This window comes from Pieris napi, chromosome 3 (assembly GCF_905475465.1).
Source record: "Pieris napi chromosome 3, ilPieNapi1.2, whole genome shotgun sequence".
Taxonomy (NCBI): Eukaryota; Metazoa; Arthropoda; class Insecta; order Lepidoptera; family Pieridae; genus Pieris; species Pieris napi.
In genome coordinates, this window is record NC_062236.1 from 2,943,314 (window position 1) to 2,964,920 (window position 21,607).

At 33.1% G+C, this 21,607-nt stretch overlaps 2 protein-coding genes across 3 annotated transcripts in view; both read left to right on the plus strand.

Annotated features, from left to right (window-relative positions):
- The first annotated feature begins 116 nt into the window (after positions 1-116).
- LOC125063229 (putative malate dehydrogenase 1B) lies at positions 117-2,268 on the plus strand. The gene is made up of 5 exons (XM_047669558.1): positions 117-487; positions 570-1,120; positions 1,223-1,694; positions 1,790-1,907; positions 1,981-2,268. Exons 1-5 carry the CDS (start codon positions 350-352, stop codon positions 2,217-2,219), a joined length of 1,518 nt encoding a protein of 505 aa, XP_047525514.1. The 5' UTR covers positions 117-349; the 3' UTR covers positions 2,220-2,268.
- Positions 2,269-2,540: 272 nt separating this feature from the next.
- The window catches only part of LOC125063227 (disintegrin and metalloproteinase domain-containing protein 10), a 124,297-nt gene continuing 105,230 nt past the window's right edge, over positions 2,541-21,607 (plus strand). The window contains exon 1 of one of the 2 annotated variants that reach the window (XM_047669557.1): positions 2,541-2,939. In XM_047669557.1, the coding sequence (XP_047525513.1) occupies positions 2,834-2,939 (106 nt within the window). In that variant the 5' untranslated portion in view covers positions 2,541-2,833. The remainder of the gene's footprint in view (positions 2,940-21,607) is intronic. The other variant, XM_047669554.1, reaches the window with a different exon arrangement.

Consider the following 21,607-nt stretch of genomic DNA (forward strand, 5'->3'; position numbering starts at 1 on the left):
TCAGCTGTGTGACCAGCCAGCGATGAGCGACTAGCGAGTAACTAGTGTCAAGTGTGGCGGCATGCAAAGATATCTTGTTACCAGCTACAATTTATACCTTTCTAAATTAAATATTTACACGTGCAAATAAAATATTTTATGGACGTGTGATTCTGTGACATCAACAGATTTTCTTCATAAATGGTCTAATCAGTAGATGGAATTTGAAATCGAAATTTAAATCGTAACAAACTGTTTTTCCAAGAATTGACAATAATAGACGTAAACATCGTCACCTGCTACAACAATAAAAATATTTTTATTCATTATATCGTAACTATATATAATATTCAAATTTTAAATAATTATAATGGTTGTACGAATTGTAATAGCTGGTGAATCACAGTGTAAAGCGTTTGCTGAAATATGCCTCGTGGCAGATCATTTATCAAAAAAATTACCTGATTTTCGCTATGAGCGTATAGAAAAACCAGTATTGGAGTGGAATGTATGTTAAAAGATTAACCTTTTTTAATTAAACCTAATATTATTTATTAAATTATGAATTATTATATTATTTGACTTTAAAGGCTTGGATGTACAAAATAAATCAGAAAAATAAATGGCATCATAGTGGCTCACCCCTTGTTTGGAAAGAATTATTGGCAACAGGCAGTAAGCCCTTTTATATCGGAGGCGGACCAGAGTTTTTAGATTATTGCTACTCTTATTACAAATTTGATGTTTTCATGGCGCCTGCGAGATATGAAAATTTAGTTTTAAACTACAGACAATACAACAAAAAAATTAAACAGGAATCTAAATTTCATATTGATGTCGAATTTGAAATGGAAGAAAACACTGTAAAAAACACTTTTAGTGTATGTATATCTGGATCCGGAAATCCAATCACTATGCATTTGATATCTGAGTTATTAGAAATGAGTTCAAGCGAAAAGGGTATTTATAAAGTTTATATATACGACCACCGGTGCTCTTCATCTTTTATGGAATTAGTTGAACGTGAATGTAGTTTCATCGAGACCAATTACGCAGCAAAAGTAGTCAAATACGTAGACAAAATTGGCCTGGCCCTTACTAATACGGATGTTTTAATAATACTTGATCATGTTCCGTTCAGGTAACCAATTTGGATTAAACAAAACGGTCAATGATATTATGTAATTCAATTAATTACATTATTATTCAATATTTATTACATAGAACTTTTAAATGTTTTCAGTCCAGAACAATCTATTGGAGGATGGTTATACGAAAACAAAAAAATTATGCATAACATTGCTCAAATGATAAATGCATCAGCATCATCAAAAATGAAAATAATTCTACCAAATTTGGGCCCAGCTTGTTACAATGCAACAGTTTTATCAGAATCACTAACACATATCTGTAAAAATAACATAGTAATTGCTACATCAGATTTAGGAATGGAAGTTACACCTATTATTGCAAAAATTGCTGAAATTCCTATGAGAAATATGTTTTGCCCACCAGTTTGGGGCTTCGTTGGAGTCAATCATTTAGTAGATATAAATAATTCAATTCATAAATACAATGAATTTTACCCTTTTAATAGATATAAAAAAGTTAAAAATTCTAGTTTGTGTATTGGCTCATTAACGCCACAAATGAGAACTATAGAATATTTAATATTCTTCGATGAATCCTTGTGGATTAAAGTTGCAGAAGAAAAGGTAAATCCGTTATTTTTTGTTTGTTTTGACGTTGATAGACATTAAAGTCATAATAAACTATTATAATATTGACACTACCCAAATTTTATTTTTAGACAAAGTCTTTAGATAGTGCATGCCTTAATAAAAGCATAGCGATTTTAGATTTACTTAAATCATGGCTGGTTGACGAAAATCCCGAAGAAATTATAACTCTTGGTGTTCATTGTGATGGCAAGTATACCGAATCTATTCATATATAATTAACGTTTGTTTTCTTTTTATACAAGCTGTGTCCTTATTATAGGGTCATTTGGATTGGACTTTGATGGTTACTTCTCTCAGCCATGCCGCCTTAATAATGGAAAATGGAGACCTTTTAAGAATTATATGTTACCGAAAACGCCACATATGACGCTTTCTTACTTATTAAGAATGGCTAAGTTTACGATGACATTAGAAAAAAATGATTTACCAAGGATTATTCCAAGAAAAATTTGTATTTGTAAACGAAAACAGTATGTCAAAAAGAATGTGTGGTATTAGAGTTAGTTAATCCGATAAATAAAGCATTGCGACTGGAATATCATTTAGAGATTTTCGTTTGTATTTGATGGTATTTTAATGTCTAGAATTTTTTTTTATGGACATGTGAAAAATCTTGTTCAAACGTTTATTTTATATTTACAATTAAATTTAGTATTTAATGAGTTTGAAGCTAGCAATATTATTTAAGTTCTCAAGTCAAACATAGGCTAACTATATCATTATAGTAGTTCCGTAGTCTGTGGGTTGTCACAATAGGTCTGTCAAAGTTGACTTTTGAAAGCATTCAAATCGTAAACGTCAAACGTCAATTACTATCGAGTGTAAACTCGTTTGTAATGTTAAATGTTGATGTGTGATCGTTGAGTATTCGCGAAGATCGTACTTTTGTGTTTTGAGGAGAGATGTTATGACGAGTCTTTGTTTTCTGAACATCTGATTTTCTATTTAAAAGAAAATTGTTATTGCTCGCGCGTAGAAATACGCTGCGATTCTAATTCAATGTATTTTTCCAAAGCATGATCGTGCCAATAGGTGTTATTGCAATATTTAGGTGTTTATATTGTTTAAGCTGTGTGAATTTCGTATTAATAATGAGATAGTGGAGTGTCGTGATGTGGTTGTGGAACATGTGGGGAGCCCTGTGGACCCTGGAGGTACTGTCCCTGGTCGGAGGAGGCGCTGCGTCACCAATGGACCCTGGGTTACCAATGTCGCGAGGTGAGAAGGCCACCCACACAATCGAAAGCTTGCCCGCTCGCATGACCACAGCTTCATTATGCTTACGTTTCCATATAAATTTTAAAACATGTCTTTTGTTCCTACATTATGAAAGTTTTATTAAAGTTTTTAATATTATTATTTTTTCTCTTTTATTATAGAAGTGAAAAAGTTACTTAAATTTGAGTTAAAATAGTGCGTAGGTAGTGTCTCAGATTAGGTATTAAATTTTCATTCATATTAACATACCAAATGCACGGTATATAGTTACTTATCTAAAGCTTTACAAAAAGTTTATCAATAGAACTCAAAATATTTTCCTTAATCCCAAGTTTTTGTTAAATAAGTAATATTAGACTTTATAGTGGATTTCAATGTGTATTTAAAAATAATGGAAAGTTTTTAAATACTATTAGTTGAATTGTTGTACTCTGTTAATTAACTTATTAGAAGCCTTTTGACATTATATATTATATGACAATAAATAAATAAATAAAAATTAAAAATTATTTTTAGATATCTAAAAGTAGAATACATATATAACAATATTATTAATTAAATCAAACATTATCAATTATGTTGTGAAAATTACAATATTAAGATAGTAATTGTAAAATCAATAATAAGAACTTAAAACTTTAAGTGAAACTATATTTTTCTTTATTCAAGAGCTTTTCATAATATACTTCTAAATAAAAAATTACATATATGTAAGTAATATTTCATTCATTTAATAAACCAGAAGAAATGGTTAAAATGTTTACATTTTGATGACAGTCAAGAAGAGACAGTAAAAAAGGTCGGCAGAATAAAAATATTCACAACTACCTTGTTTCACTACTTTGAAAAAATAGGCTATTTTAGCCCATATTTATATAGCTAAAAATAAGTAGTGTATGTGTGTTAATAGAAATATTTGTTTTGTATGTCATTTTGAACACAAACAGGGCCTAGAGCAAACACATTGGTTGATATTTATTGTGTCAAAGTAACAACTAAACTAAAACAATTAAATTAGGTCTTATTTTATTTTAAATCAATCCTAGAACCAAGAAAATATATTAATTGTTGGTTACTTAGTTAAAGGTTTTTGATTTGTAAAAGAAACTACTTTTAAATTGAGATTTTTTTTTGTTTTAGATTTCTTAATTTTTATTGAACTAATCCTTTGTTTTCACTCGCGTCATTAGTAGCGCGATGTTATATTGCTTATAGCCTTCCTCAATTATATTCACTATTTTGTCATATTGCATGTCAACGTGTATTGGTCTAGAGATTCCGTTAACCTGTCACAATCCAACGTGACGCATTTTTTTTATTTAAATAGAAACAACATATACGAACAGAAAAGAAATATAATTTTCCAGTCTATCATTACTAATATTTCAAACTAATGGGAATGCTAGATTACAAGTGACTGATGACCGAGTTACAGGCTCAGCCACAAATCCCTACAAATTGCTGCAAGGAACGATAATCTGACAGCTATCGAAGGTTAAACCCATCCCGGATGCCGCTACGGGAACGGAATGTTCTCATTTTCTTTTAATCGAACCACATTAGCCGACACGTATTTCAATTTGTTACGGAAACTATTTTGAAAGCTTTTAATAAGATTTAGGATATACTGTTTAAGCTTTGAAGCATTTTCATATACTGAAATAAACTTATAAAATAATTCGTCTTTATATAAATATCTGTACCTACTGTAAATATTTTTACGTAAGTCTCTGCGAAATAGACACCTGTATGTGCATAAACCGTTTGACACACATGGTCTGTAATCTCCGGTCTGGCGTCCTGGTAATAACGAATTTGTGGAGAACTACGGATCTATATGAGTTTTAAGACTGTATGCAGTTTAGTAATATATATGTACTATGAACTATGTATACTATTGCAAAAAAAGAAATTACATATTTTTCTGATTTGACAGTTTCTCTCGAACCTCGACGACAAGATCCGTAAATAAAACATAATGTAAACTTTGTTTTTTAATATTACCAATTCTTAAAAGGCCGGCAACGCACTCGCGAGCCCTCTGGCATTGAGAGTGTCCATGGGCGGCGGTAATACTTAACATCAGGTAAGCCTCCTGGCCGTTTCCCCCGTTCTATAAAAAAAAAATCGTAAAATATACAGGGTTGGAAAGAATTCAGTGTTGCATCTGAGTGCGACATTATTTATATTCCCATCTCGCATTGCATGCCGTTGGGACGGCTACATATTCGCGCAAGCTCTTAATGAATGTTACATAAGCAACTCCAAACTTACATGGGAAACAGCTCAGACAGTTTGTGAATTAATCTCTTTGATACTCAACTAAAGGGAATTAGCCAATTTTACGTTCTGCGTCGAATTTATCGCTGCTATCTGCGGTTTATTCCCGGAATACAACAACGAGAATTAATCCTTTTTTAGGACCACCACCACCACAATTCTTCCTTTCTTGTTTTTCATCTTTTTGGATTCAATAATTGTGAAGTAAGCGACATTGCTACATGAAGGTGGCATAACTCGTTAACGCCCGCAGCATCTGATGACCCTCTAGCACGTCGACGGCCTTTCAAGAAATTTAAAATATTATCGTTCACTGTTTCTATTTAGTTGGTTGGTGGTTCTATAGGATTTAAATATAAAGTTTAAACGATTGACCTCGTCACAACTCGTTCTTATTTAGAGCATTAAATTGTTTTAATAGTACATAGACATAACATTTATTACTAACGAGAAAACAATAACATTTTTTTCTTTTAAACGTACGCACGGAAACGTACCTTACGTTTTAAGTGTGTAATGAGTGTGTGTTGAGGTTGTAACTGGTCCTGGCTCAGCATAATACCGAGGAGCGGACTGTTTCACTGTCCACAGCGCTGGTCATTCTGCACAGAGACCACAACAGCTAGATTGCGCCGCAACAAACGAAAAATAATGTAATAACAATTTCGTCACGTTTATATTTTCTGACTGGCAAGAATGATTATTTGCTATAAGTCTCAATGTCGAGTGCTAAGTATGATGTTAAATAGGCAAAAATATTACCTTGAGTCATATCTGATATCTGAGGGTTACGCTTATAGTTTATGAATGTGGTCTTTAAATGATGAGTCCGGATGCAACCTCACATTTTGTTATTAAAGAATCCTTATAAGTTGAGGAATGATCGCATAATACATGAATGTAAGCGCGTCCGTATAACGGTGTCATAGCGCGAGCTGGGTGTTAATTTTTAAATTGAATATTCATGATACATTTAAATTACACAACATTAGCTATATTATGTACATTTTTAAAATAGTATTTAAAGGTTCCGAAAGGAGGATATAAGTTTATAATAAAAATATTTAATTTATGTGAAAATAAAACGTTGGTTTTTATAGATGTTTTCACTGTGAAGTTACTAAGACATTGTGAATTAAGGGGTTAAATAATACAAATATTTTATACGTAAAATAATATTGATTAATTTATTTAAATACTAGTTAAATCAAAACAAAATACACCTATGTATTTTGTGAGTCATTTGCAGTAGGAATTTTCCATTTCTTAGGTATTTCAAAAATTGTCTATCAAGATATGGTAGCTAGTTACCGGCTTACCGCAGACATCCGACCGTGAGGCGAGATTGATAACACGTTACAGCTACGTTGACCGGTCATTTGCATCTGCCCAATTTGTTTACCAATTATTTATTGGTGACTTAATACTGTAAGTATACGATTATTAGCTGAGATACTTGTCAGGAATTAGTATTTTCACTATTTAGGCCGTTGATACTTTACCCCTTTATCTGAACAATGTGACAATCCAGCGCTGTAATAAACTACTCTCGATGCTTCGTAATTATCGTTCACTGTCAAACTCGGGCGTTTAATTTTCAAAGCATAGCTCAAAGTAAGTAGTGTACTTGACACCTCACCGATTTGTCCAATTAATCTATGGTTTAATATACTTGATTACATCCCAACAACAAAAACTATCACGACATTCAAAAGGTCATTATCTGACGTTAGAGTTTAAGTCAAATAGACATTTTTTGACACGACTTTGTATAAAAAATAATGATCTACTCTCTGATAACGCTGGAGGAACTTGGAGTTGGTCAACGTCTCTTTATCAAATATCATCATAACCGATGGGCTACTTTTGTACAGCGTCTTTACTTGTACGTATGTACAATATTAGTGTAATGTATTTACTTTGGGAATTCTAAAAGCAATTCGATTTCCGACAATGCTCGTTGACAATCTCTGGAGACACCAACAGTAAGATTCCCATAAAAAAGCGTTTATTATTTTCCAAAAGACGAATGTTCGTGCGGTCGTAATCGAACCGTGACTGATACATACAATGGATAGCGGATGCAATACTGCTGAGCTTAAATGGAAGCTTGCATGCAGGGCTAGCTAGGTAAAAACACAAAAGCAATTTGTTGTAAGAAGGATAAAGTGTATGCTTTTTGAGAGAGTGCCAAGCTTAGAAATGTTTCCTATGGAATGTCTATAAAAGTATTCATATGAGTATCATGTAGGCGTATTTTGTATCGCTTTCTTAAGAAGGTTGTTTACACAAGCCTACATGGATTCGTTTATTGAGACTAATTTAAAATAAATTATTTGAAATATCACATAACTACAGATCTAAGCGAAATTAGTTTTTTTATACTAACCATCATTAATTTCTCCATGAAAACAGCTTTAAGATCGGAAGTATGCCTCTAAAATCCAATACATTTATGACGTTCGAGAGTCAGACTTTTTATTTTATTTATTGAAAAAGATTTACAGCTTATAACGAACCTACTTAATAAACATAAAGTTCTTTATACGCCATTAAACAAATCTTTATTATAATTAAGTACCATATACCAATATATATATATCAAATAAAGCAATAAACTAAATAAAAATTGGTTGAGGAACACTTAGGTATTTATTATACACTTAAAAAAACTGAAGAACTCGGATGTCACAGCCAACACCAAGGAACTAGGCGAAATTTGTATATATATACAAATTATTATTAATATATATAAACGTTAAGAAAAACGTTATTAAAATTTGTCACATTGTTTACATGTGTAGTAATCGGTAGGCGTCTTTGGTTTATATTAAAGATATCACGAAAATTTTTGCATCGTAACATAGTCAACATTGAATATCAAAATGTTTCACGAACCATTTCATGGATTCGTTTTTTTGCGAGATTGGCAACCCTAGTATACGTCAAGTGCATTTATTATAGTCCCCAGGTCGTTACGTGTTTCCATGTAATTGAATCATATTCACCGTGTGAGGAAGGCACAGAGCGCGATTCCTGTTTTGTGTAGATACGTGCATTGAACTGGTTGAGGGCAATCACGATAGGGTTGTAACCTTCTATAGGTAAGTGGTTATTGCTCAATTAAAGCTTCCAGCTTCTGTTTTATATTCTATTGAAACATGTTTTAACTTGCGGTTCGTTATGAAAATTGTTAACCGTATATGCAGTTAAAATATATGGTACAAGTTTTCAAAGCACGGAATTTTTTTACTCACTAAAATATGTAAAATATTTAATGTACATTCTTTATGTTAATTTATACTAATATTATAAATAGGTAAGATTTTTATTGTAAATTAAAAAAAAATCTGGTACTCTTTTAAAAATTCTTACGCTTAAATGCTACTTTATGCCTGAGACACTCCACTCCTAACATGGAGCCTATAATATGTGGAGTGAACATAATCCACGAAACTATTTCAAATATCTCATTAGTGTAGAGTTTTTTATTAAGTTAAATGAATGTTTCCTACACAATCACCGTCATTACACCAATGAATGATTTTCCATTTCTTATTGTGCAACAAAAAAGTTTAAAGCACTCGCGTTCCCGTGGCGTGTCGAGTGAACAAGACAGGATCATTTGACATTTACATTTATAGTGAGTTATAAAAATAATGTGAAAACAAAAACCTTTTGACTGCTGGTACTAGCGAGCCTCATTATAATAATTAACTTTGAAGATTTAAACTTAGAGAAAGGACGCTTTTAGAATTATTCATACTTCAACGCTTTATCGTTTTGCCAAAATTTAATGTAAGGCTTTTATTATTTTCGTCATTATTATGAATTTAGATTATTAACAAAGTGATCTTTAGTTTTAATATGAGTTTGCGCATTTGAAGCTATGTACAGACTAGAGTAAAATCAGTACCTTTAAATAAAAACTATTTGAGATGTTTATTTCAATTAAATCAAATTGAAAATAAAACACGTTCCTCGGATTCTCTGGTCACAGTTAAGTGAAGCGATTCCGTCTATTACAGAAAATATAATCAGCTAGTTTAATAAACTAATTTTGTATGTGGAGCTTATATCCCTGGATCACTCTCAACTAATATTAACTTTTATATCTTATATTTAACCTACTCTAAATAAGCTAATAACCAGTTTTAGATTAACATAATAACCATAATTCATTCGACGTCAGTTTCGTCAAATATTGTGTTAAATCCGAAGACTATCAATTGAGTCAGTCTTCGGAGTTCTAGAGCCGAAATTAATTTAATTTCAGAGATCGCATTTGATAGCGCATTTGTCTCGTATAAACCCAAATCCGCTAAATCCAAGTTTCGCCGTTCTATAAAATACTACTGTAGTCTCAAGCCTTTTTCGATATTTGTTCTCTTTGTGGAAGTATAGCAATTGTTTCTGAAGCTTGTTTAAAGTCTAGCTTAGGTCGCCTGGACAGGGTGTTAAAGTCCCTCGGAGAATTCTATTTCATGAGACAGAATTTTTGAACTGAAAGATACTTTTGAAATTCAACATTTCGTTTTGAAATTATTTGAAAAGCCGCAGTGAAAATTGTTTAGGATTCTCTTCAAATGGAATTTGTTCTATTTAAACCTGTTTCTATTTAGTTTTTTTACATGCTTCCGAATGTATGTATACTTAAATAATTTTAAGATTCGTAATAATAACATAGATACATACAATATACAAGTTTTAGAATTTAGTATAAGCTGTCATGTAAAGAAAGGAATTATTGTCAAAGCAGTTCGTTCAACCGTGTCACGCAACAAACAAACGTTTAAATACAATTCAATTACGTATAAAACCCGGTGAACATAATTACTATATATATATATATAGTGACAAGAAATTATACGCTTAAAATGTCTGACAATTATTAGTATATTCGGAGGGTTGCAAATTGCAATCTGATAATGTCAAGCCAGTATTTTATTGTTGTTGCGCGTTCGGCCCGAGTGAATAATCTTGATAGGTGTGTGAAGGAATATAATATTACAAAACAATTATCAATGATGGGAAAGTTGCGACAGTCGTTTGTATCGGCCTCGGGGATCTCACAGTATTGTGTAAGCTTTACCTAGGCCCCCGATGTTGCGAAGATAAAGTTGTCTATGGTATCCTCGCTGACATTTTGCTTTATGTTGCATAGGTCATCTTCACGAAATGTTGTTTCGGGATCTGTGGAGATTTATTTTTAGTTAGGTTAGGCCTTATTGTGATTGACAGAAAACGTCTAGTCGATCAAATTCGCGAGTGAATTCACATCAGTTTTTACGGAATACCGGGGCTGCCCATGTATCACAGACTATTGTCATATATTTTGTTAATATTATACCTTATATAGTTTCTTCATCGGAAGTCAAGGCAAGGAATGAAAAATTTCACTCGTATCACCTCGACATCCGTCGTTCCACAACTGAGCGTTTTTTTAGCAGTTTTTTCCGAGTGGAACCAGCTGTCAAATTAAATACATATTTCCAAAACAATTCAAATTAGGGTCAATTGTTAAAAGGCTGGCAACGCACTCGCGAGCCCTCTGGCATTTATAGTGTCCATGGGCAGCGGTATCACTTAAAATTAGGTAGCCTCCTTAAAGTTTGCCCCCAGTTCTATAAGAAAAAAAAAAAGACATTTTTTTTTTTTTTTTTTTTTTTTTTTTTTTTTTTTTTTTAAAGACAATTCACACCAATTGACCTAGTCCCATGCTAAGCTGGTGAAGCTTGTGTTATGGGTACTAGGCAACGGATATACATACATATTATAGATAGATAGACATATAAATACATATTTAAACACCCAAGACCTAAGAACAACACCAAATGCTCATCACATCGATGTTCGCCTCAGTCGGGGATCGAACCCGGGACCCATGGATTCGCAGTCAGGGGTACTAACCACTAGACCAATGAGTCGTCGTGCATGACCCTCAGAACTCCATAAAAGAACCTTTTTATCGCCATTTGCAAAAAGTACTGCTACGTGATAGTAAATATGGATTTTCCTACTTAATAAATACTTAAGGCACGACTCGTCCTTACACTCACGTATAAGTTACGTAGTAACAGCTCGTGTGACAGTTGACCTTTGCAATTATAGCCATAATTTAACGGTCTTCTAGGAATAACCGTTGGCTTCTGTACTCAATAGCTCTTCTAACCGCTAGATAAAATAGTTTATTAGTAGGGAATTAAATATTTAACTCAAGAAATAAGGAATACAATTACGCAGTTGTGTGGCGAATGTTCTTATTGAAAATGAAGATCCGAGAATAAAATATAATGACAAGGTTCCAACTCACGACTCCATTACCACGTTACAAGTTTCTAGAGATTCAATAACGTTATTAAGCGCAAACTATAATCTCCGTATATCAAATTCAAATACAGTTTTCACGTACCGGAGTCAAACTACTGCCAAGTCCTTGCAAACCAATTCGACTTGGGTCCTTCCAGAAAAGAGCGATACCAAAAGGCCGGCGACGCACTTGCGTGTCCATTTGCGACGGTATCACATCAGGTGAGCCCGTTTATACTTATAAATTTCAACCTAAATCAAGAATGGAAGAAGTTAAAGTCGCATGGCCATAATCCTATTGAAATAAGTAATGTTTATTGATTGAATTTGAAGTTAATATAAGTGTGTGACGATGGCTTAGTTCCTATTGTTTCCTGCCTTTTTTACAATATCATAGTACGTTTTATTCATAAGTCAATTCTGCTAATTTTATTGTCTCGTGTGAAAATTTATTGCTGCTTGCCACTTTATGTTCATATTTTTTGTCATAACAGTTATAGTTTATTGTTATTCTTACATAGGCTTTTTATCATAAACTTACTCTACAAATAGAAAATAAAATATATGCTATAGAGAGGGGACGGTATCTGTGTCTACCCCAGGATGTCGGATTACCGACTGGAAATTCTAGTCTCCCAAGAAAATGCTTTGAAAAATAATTATTCTACGGGCTAACGCGGAGAAATTATGCATTGGATTTTGTATAAGAATTCCTGATGACATGTTTGCTCTACTTATTATACGACCTAAGACAGGCCTTGATAGTAAACCGGTTATAAATGGTTATGTGACAAAATCGATTTATAGAACAAATATTTGTTTAAATTCATCAAAACTTCGGTGAATTAATTTGACAAATAATTATGTAAATGTAATAATTAAATAATTTATGTTTGCTATCTTTCACTTGAAATCTTATATTTCATTTTTTGAATTATTGGTGTTATCTATTACTGTATTGTTTACTTAAGTTTCTTGGTATTGAAGTGAAAACTTCTTTAGCGGCGTTGTACAGTTTTTTTCGAATGGGTAAAATATGTTAAACTCGCGTCAGGACACGTGACCTGATCGAAAATTCGTAAGACGGATGGAGAGTAGACAGCTGGCGCGGCGTATTTAATACATATAATATAAATTGTCATGTTTGTGAACGATAGCGCAATAAATAAATATTGTATTTTACCACATAAATCTTAGTACTTTTATACGAATAATTAAAGCAATTCGCAAAATTATTCCCTAACCATTCCAAAATATCAAAAATGCATAAAGTTAATATTTAAGTTTTCACTTCTGCCGGTACTCCTGGAGTGCAACCAGTCGTTTTCTTTATGTAGGTGACTTACTAAGACATAGAGGTGATTAATAAATTATGATATCGATTACAGTTTTAATATAAAAAAGTACACAAATTGAAAATAACAATCATTTAATTCATTATCTAATTGAATAAGAACTCTCTAATGTGCCCTTTTATTTTGTCTTAATATGTATTTGTATGTTAAAACGAAGTTCTAATATATTGTATATATATACCGATATAGTTGGATATATGCATTACCGGTAAAATAATTTATTTTGTAGGAAATATAATAAAACATCCTACGTATTATAAATATTATCATATATAAGTTTGTAGTCCGCCACCCATCTAATTATATCAACATGAACCAATTAAAATGAACAGTTAGCTGGATGTTGGTATGTGAATAATATTCCTATTATATTATGGGCAATATATAATATATACATTATTGCGAAATATATCTGTGTCATATATGTTAGTTTAATTCATTGTTTTATAATCTGCATTACTGTTATTTATTGTGTAGTTTCAAAGAGCAAAACCAAGTGGAGATGTGGGGTCACTCTGCATCTTCTACCGCATTTACCACGAAGAGTGTTCAGCGGAGTTGTTCGGATTAATACCTATATCTGAGATTCATTTCACCCATATCACTCCGATGTCAGCCGTTCCATCACTATGTGGAACCAGCTGCTCACTGAAGTATTTTCGAACCAATTCAACTTAGGGTCCTTCAAAAAAAGAGCGCACTAATTCTTAAAAGGCCGGCAACTCACTCGCGAGCCCTGTCGCATTGAGAGTGTACAAGGGCGGCGATATCATTTAACATATGAGCCTCCTGCCCGTTTGCTCCCTGTTCTATAAAAAAAGAATAAAAATTAATGTTTCTCATTTTAGCAATAGCTAATTATAATTTCGTATTAAAATTTGAGCCCTGATTTATCATAATCATTTATCGAGGAAGGATATATGCTATATAAAAACCAATGCGGGTAAATATAATCCCTGTTAGCACATTCCTGTTTACCAAAATTGTCTTCAAACACACAAATTACACATGTATCACACCTAATAACCTCCTTGCGTACGCTCGCATATGTATCCTAATTTTCGTAAATTTATGTTGCTTTCTCGGTAATATTTCTTTGGTTTTCATAAATGGCCTCCCTCGATAAATGTATTATCTCAATATTTTTTCATCTTTAACCAGTAGTCCCTGACATTAGCGCTCTAAACCCTTTAATATTAGATTAGATTTAGAAGTTGTAAGATTTGGCTAATTATAATCTTGATAAATTTGTGGAAGTTCAGGGAAGGATTAAACGGCGGGAAACTTAAGTAATAAGTAAAGAATAACACAAAAACGACAGTTGAATTTTCCAAATTTTCCAATAAAACTGATCTTAGCTGGGAAATATTGGATGTCTTTCGTTTATTTTAGATATAAAAAAATGTGTTCCATAGCTGTAGTATGAGGTCCGATCTCTTTGGTCTGTTTAAATAAAAATAGTTTTGACATAATATATAGATGATACGAAGTTCACCGGGTCATCTAGTTAAAATAATACAATCTGAATTTTGTATGTGTTTACGGCTTGTATATTACACGTCAAACACTTTTTGACGTGACAACGTCTTATAATTCGATGGAGCCGGCTGCACGCACGAAAAAATATGACGCATGCGGCGTTACCTCGCTCTGAGGCGTTCCATTTAAAGCTTGAAGTGCAAGCGAGAGCTCGGAACGAGCGACAAAGAGGCACATACGGCCTCCACATTCGGCAGCGTTCGTTTGTTAAAAAATTGACATAATTGTATTTATGCGTACAAATAAATGTAACTTGACCAATTCAATTGTAATTTCCATTTACCTCCTTCTCTATATCCATACAAAATATCTATCAAACATATAAAATTAAAATTGTCTTTTGAAAAATGCAACCATTCCATCAGTATTTCATTATGACGTTGACACGTTCAACTATCGTCAGTAAACCGACTTTACAGACAACCGATTTTTTAACGAGAAGTTCATGCTGTACTTTGAATGACTTGCATCTAACGTCTAGTTAACAATAGACTATAACGAGGGATTAGAAAAAAGGTTTTAATCATAATTACACATTAATAAGAGTTCTTTAATCCAATGCAATAAGATTACAAATAAATGTTGTTATGTAAGTGAACGTCATAAATTGCATTGTTATGTGGCCGGGCGGGCAGTGGCACCCGGTGCCAGAGATAAGCTTTATGAGGCTTATTGGATGTCGTTTGTGAGGTTTCCACTCAAATCTCTATTAGATCATTATATACACTTTTGACACGAGTACCACGATAATAGCGTTTATATTACGTCTACTTTGCAACAATATAACGGTGGCGCGATTTTTGATTAAGATTGGTGAAACGAAAAAACTAATTGTGTTGCATGTCTGTGGTTGGATTAGATGATGTTGACCAATCATAATAAAACGTAACGCGAGTTAAGTTCGGTGGCGGTTATTGTATGGATAAGTTCAAATAAATGTTAAATGAAACACTTTGTTTGAAGCTACCCAGCTTTAATTGTTTAAAACATGAGCTTATAACTAATATTACATTAGGGGTAGTGGCGTAGCGACGCTGGATTAACAAAAAACTAACTTGACTTTTTGAAGAGTACCGAAATCTAAGTGACACTTACGTTATTGGAATTACATTATCGGAAACAAAAAAGTTAAACTACAATTTATGCTAAAAACTAAGGGGCACATTTTGGCTTCAGGTGTGCGATGATTGTTTACATTTTGTTTACGCTTTTAATTATTAACTAAAATATATATATGTCACTTAACTAATGTAAGGTTACATAAATCGCGTTTGCCGTCTTTTGTTTAACATTCTCACCCTCCTGGAAAATTTCGAAGGGTTATTGTGAAATATAAATATGGAGGGATTATAAAAGCATTATCGTATTCTACAATATTTTGATATGTAATTTTGTTATCGAATTACGATATTAAGCTATTGCATAGATTTTATCGCGGGCTTTGAGCGCGGCGACCGAATCAAGAAATTCCGTAACGAACCACCTAACACACGATGAAACATCTCTCTGACGAGATCGGTGCAACCGGTGCGCGTTAGAGTGAGACAGACTATATAGACGAGTTAGTCTGAGTCTGGTCGAGTGGTAGATTGAATTAATTTATCAAAGAAAAAAAAATACTGCATAAATAAATAATTATAATTGCATAGTTAAAAAAAATGCAATAGCTTTACCGCGGCAGTCCCCGAGTGCCACACGTTTTTTTTAATGTTTATATATCTATCGTCAATATGTCTGTAATAAACCGTCCTATAATTGTCACCGACGCCGCTCAATTTTTTAAATGAAAATTCGTGTTTCAATATAAGTAGCATAGCAATAGCGCATGTACTTCTTGAAGAGAATAAAATGTTCCGTATGTAAATCCAAGTCAGTCGTAACTCGTTTTTTTATTTTCCCTTCCCTTAAATAATAAAAGTCTTACGAGTAGCAATTCATACTCACTTGTATATTTTCCTTCTGCATTTCCATTTAGGGCGGTCTTAGCAAGCGGTGATAAAACGTATGATTACAGGCAACTTTATAACAACAATAAAGTATAAAGACTACTTTGCATTCCTGTAAATTGAATATTACCTTGATGAAAATGTATTTGTGAAACAATGTTTCTCGCGCTAGGTTCTAAACTTCATTGTATTTATAAGTTTAGTACTACGTTTTCATTACGTCATATGTATTCCAGAGTTCCTATGCTTTTGGCGATTAGGCCGTCTAAATAATGTTTACTGGTCTTTTTTGTATAGGACTCATGAAGTGAATTTTTATTCTATAATGTCGCCATAATTCTAACAATTGTATTGAATTACAGTTGAGTAAAAAACGCCTTACGAACCTTGTAAGTATTTTTTTTTAGTTGGGAAATTTATCCAGTATTGCCTGTGTGAAATACAGGGCTGTTATCGTTTAAATTGATCTCTTTAAAACCGATATTTTAAAAGCATATAAGCAAGGTTAAATCCAATTTCGCAACATCCGAACAGACAGACGATTAAATTACTTTTCCCGTTCCACATGAATGTCGGTAATGTGTTTTCGTGTTTACGTTTTTTATTCTTTTTCGCGAGAAAGGAGATTACACAAGCTGTGGTTAAATGTGAACATTTGTTCATTTGTCTTCGATTATCTGTGGTTCGAAATTGGAACAACTTTATATATTGTTTTAAAAGACAGTATAAACTGGCATAAAGTTGAAGCTGTTGCCATAATATTAAAAAAAAAAAAAAAGACAGTATTATCCAATATAATAACTTTTTTCAATTATCACGGCTTTGTCGGATATTGGCATCGGGATAGATTTTTCGTCAAATTAAATTCCTGGTAATTCCAGGATAAAAACAAACACGGATTTTATCATCGGTTATTTGAATTGTTAATTCTTATTACTATTTTCTATTATAGTTTAGTAGTATTGTTAAGAAATACTGTTTTTTATGCTGGTAAATAATTTTTCAATAGTATTAAGCAAATATTATATTAAATTTGCCTTTAAAGTTCACTGTTTTCACTGAGCTAGTAATCGCGAGTCATTTTTTCTGTAAGTTCCGACATGCCTTAATGCCGTATAGCTAATAAAACACGCCATGGTTTCATAACACTACATTCCTTTACATAAATATGTACATGAACTCCTAAAGTGGAATTATATAGTTCACAACAGCGACAATACATATTTTAAAATGAGAGACTTCGCTTGAAGACATTACGCCATAAATAATAAATAAAAATGTAATATAATCTTGTAGCGGATAACAGATAAAACTTATAAGTATATCCACAGACATGTAGAAGTATGCAAAATTGTTTTGTAGTCTATACTTTCTGCGCTCAAGTTTGGCGTTGATTCGTAGTCTATTGTGAATAAGTTTGTAACGGAAGTGAATAAAACGTGGTATGCCGATAAAAGGTGAATTAGTTTGTGAAGTTTTTGCTGGTCTTATTAAAAGAGCTTTCAAAGTTTGGAACTAAACTTAAAAAAGACAGCATATGAATCTAAATGTGACATAGGGCTGCGCCTGGAACACTTATTCGATAAGGAAGTGGCGACGGTGAGAAAGTGAAATTACTTTCACCGGGCATCGAATTCAGTCTGTCTGGGTGAAGAGTAAAAACCTAAGCGCCTAACCTAACGAGCCTCGAAAATAGATTCGGTTTACCTCACCATAAAACAATATAATATTTTAAGTATAATTTTGGATGCTGTATTTGAAAACATCTTCATGATTTGATAGTGACTTGATATTTTATCTATGACTATATACGACATACGAATACTGTCACACGGAACTAAGCGACTATTGTTTTACCACAGACTCATGTCAAATTTGAATTTAGAATATCTTTTTGTATTTCAGCTAACAATGCAATATTTAAAATTCAAATGATAAGTCGTTAAGCTACCCACGAGTAATTGCTTACTGATACAAGAGGGGCAATGTCCTCGATGTATGGCTAACAAATTAGTTAAAACATTGGCATGTCGTCAACCTTCATAGTTACAGTTACTTTTGTTAGTCTAATTGTTGAATATTGTTAATACGCCTACAATCCACGTCAAGATACCGCCCTCGTGGCTAAGTTACGTATAATCGGTAGGTTTCATAAATTACCGGCGAAAGAATAATATTTTGTCGTGGGGAGGTTAACACAAAATTTATTATAGTTAGTTTACCTTCAATGATAATATACACTTACCGCGTTCTTTGATACCTACTGTATTTATACTATGATAAAATCAGAATGGAAGAACTGTGGATTATATGTGTTATCTATTTATCTATACAACAGCATACATATACCAGATATTTAAAAAAAGTTATTATACTAAAAGCAATGTTTTTTAAGTCAAAAATTTCGAAAAAAATCGAATAGTTATTATTTTATAATTGATAGATATTTTTTCCTATGTACATAAAAGTTATTAATTATATTATATAGAAAATCTTCTTGGGATCGAGCTCAGAGCCATTGCTTGATAGCTTAGCTTTACATGACTTTACATGTGAACTCACGCCGTAATTTTTTGTGTCCAAAGTGACATTCAGTGTCATATGAGTGCTGATTATATCTAATATATAAAATTCTCGTGTCACAGTTTTCGTTGCCATACTCCTCCGAAACGGCTTGACCGATTTTGATGAAATTTTTTGTGCTTATCCGGTATCTATGAGAATCGGACAACATCTATTTTTCATCCCCCTAAATGTTAAGGGTAGTCCACCCCTAAATATATTTCTTTTATTTTTAGATATTTTTTCTGTTTTTATTAGGGGTTGTATGTATAAAAATACATACAACCCCTAACTTTCACCACTCTACGATCAACCCCTATGTAGCGGCGAAGACAATGAGAAGTAGGCCGAGGGGCAAGTGGAATGCGGCGTAAAAATAATGGAAACACCACTCACCTAAAGTCCACAGTCTCTTCACCTGTCTTCGTGAGAGAAGACCACAAATAAATCTATATGCACTATAAGCGGAAGAAGCGTAAGCGTAAGCGAAAGCACACGCGTGAGCTCGCGGCGGCGGGTGAATCTTCTCTGCGGCGCGGGAGCATGTAGAAAGCGGTCCCCTCCTTCTACACTTTAATACCGCAAAAGAGAAAGAGTGGTGTTTAGGGAATGGGTGCGGTAAGGATGGAGAATGTGATCAGAGAGGACTAAAGGTAACTGGATGGCGTGAACATTGCCCCCGGCCTAAAAAAACCCTTAGGTTTTTTATAAAGAGATAATTTGTAAATTAAAGAAAGAAATTATAAGATGTAATAAAAATATTAATGCGAATGTAAAGCGAATTTATAAAGCGGTTTGTAAAGCGGTTTTGTGATGCGGTTTCTAAAGCGGTTTGTTAAGCGGACTGTAAAACGGTTTTATTGAGCGGTTTGTAAAGCGGTTTTGTAAAGCAGATTTACTGATTTGGTAATGGGCATAAACGCACAACAGGCCTTTTATAAACTCCTGTTGCGGTTTTTACTAAAACTACTCTACAAACTCCATCCTTTCCTGGATAGATTTCCATCACCTTTCCTAAAGGCCAAGAAAGTGGAGAAACATTATCTGTTACAATTACTACGATTGTACCTATTGTAACAGGATTGGCCTGTGTATTCCATTTTGTCCTGGATTGTAGCAAATGAAGATATTCTACCTTCCATCGGTTACTAAATGATTGTACCATACCATCCAGCAACGTAAATCGTTTTAAAAGTGAAAGTGGTTCATCATTTATTTTTATCTTTGCGGGTAGAAACTTTAATGGTGATGACATCAAGAAGTGAGCCGGAGTCAGTGCTGTGAGCTCAGAAGGATCTTCACTTAAAAGTGTAAGTGGTCGAGAATTGATTACAGATTCAATTTGGGTAAGAACAGTTAACATTTCTTCGTACGTGAGTAACTGCTCACCCACTACACGACGCAAATGGTTCTTAAAAGCCTTTTTTTATTATAAATGATATACATGGCAAAACGACGTTTGCCGGTCAGCTAGTATACATATATATATATACATGATTGTGCATAGTCCGTGGAATGTACGAAATCAGGACGAGAGTCCCGCTGTTCATAGAATTAAACAAATATATAGCGTGATCGAGAAATACGCGGACGAAGCCAAGTTCCGGTTTTTATAAGTAATCATTAGGAATAATTTACGCATACAACCAACAAAATGGACGCTTTGAAGTTATTCAGGAACCAATCTACTACCTTTTAATCAATTTGATCGGTGGTGGTCGTCTTTTTCTAAATCGTAACTTTATATACCATGTTTTAAAAACAGCTTCTTAAATGATGATGACTAAGGGGTGAGAGAAATGCTTAAAAATATTTATTCTAAATGAAAAACCCCTAAGATGGTAGCAGCGACGTGTTCCGTCACTTTATATTATGTTTTTATTTCGTCAATACAATATTTGTATAGTCAAGAAACCGATACATTATAATATTGAACATAATTTTGGCATTTTATGAATTACAAAAGAATATACCTTAATGGATGTTCCTCTATATATGGCTAATAAATTTCCACCACTTCTTTATATCCGTGGTGGAAATGTATTTTGTACTCAGTATCTGAATATATGCACCAAATACCCGCCAAAACCACATCACTCAACCAAGGCAAAATTTCGACCCTCTGCTTGGTGGCTGTGTGCTACCAGAGTTTTAATATCAATTTAGTTTTTATCACATTTAAATATTTGCTAATATTTATTTTTATTTTATTTTACATTTAATACATATTCAGGGTTAATAGTACAGCATAATTGTATCCATATGGTGCAAATTCATCAAACGTTTTATTTGCCGAGTTCGATAACATGTCAATTGTCAAAGTCATTCCATTTTTTGCTATGTAATTAATTCTGACTTATTAGACATTGAAAAACCAACTACGGCGTGGGAAGTGGTGCAAGTGTAATTGTGTATAATTCAACCGATTATGTTGTAACTGTATTCGTACTTAAGTATGATGAAGAATTGTGTTTGGCGAGAATATGCATCATTTTGAATAAGGTTCAGGCGGAACGGTGTAAGCCTTTTTTAATCCTAGGAGACTCATTGTTCTCTACAATAACAATAACAGTCTCTCTCTTGGGTCAGTAACTCATTTTTGATCGTGGTCAGCCCTGCGATTCTGTAACTCACTTTTCGAACTCACACAGCGGTTTTCGCATCGGCGGTCGCTCTC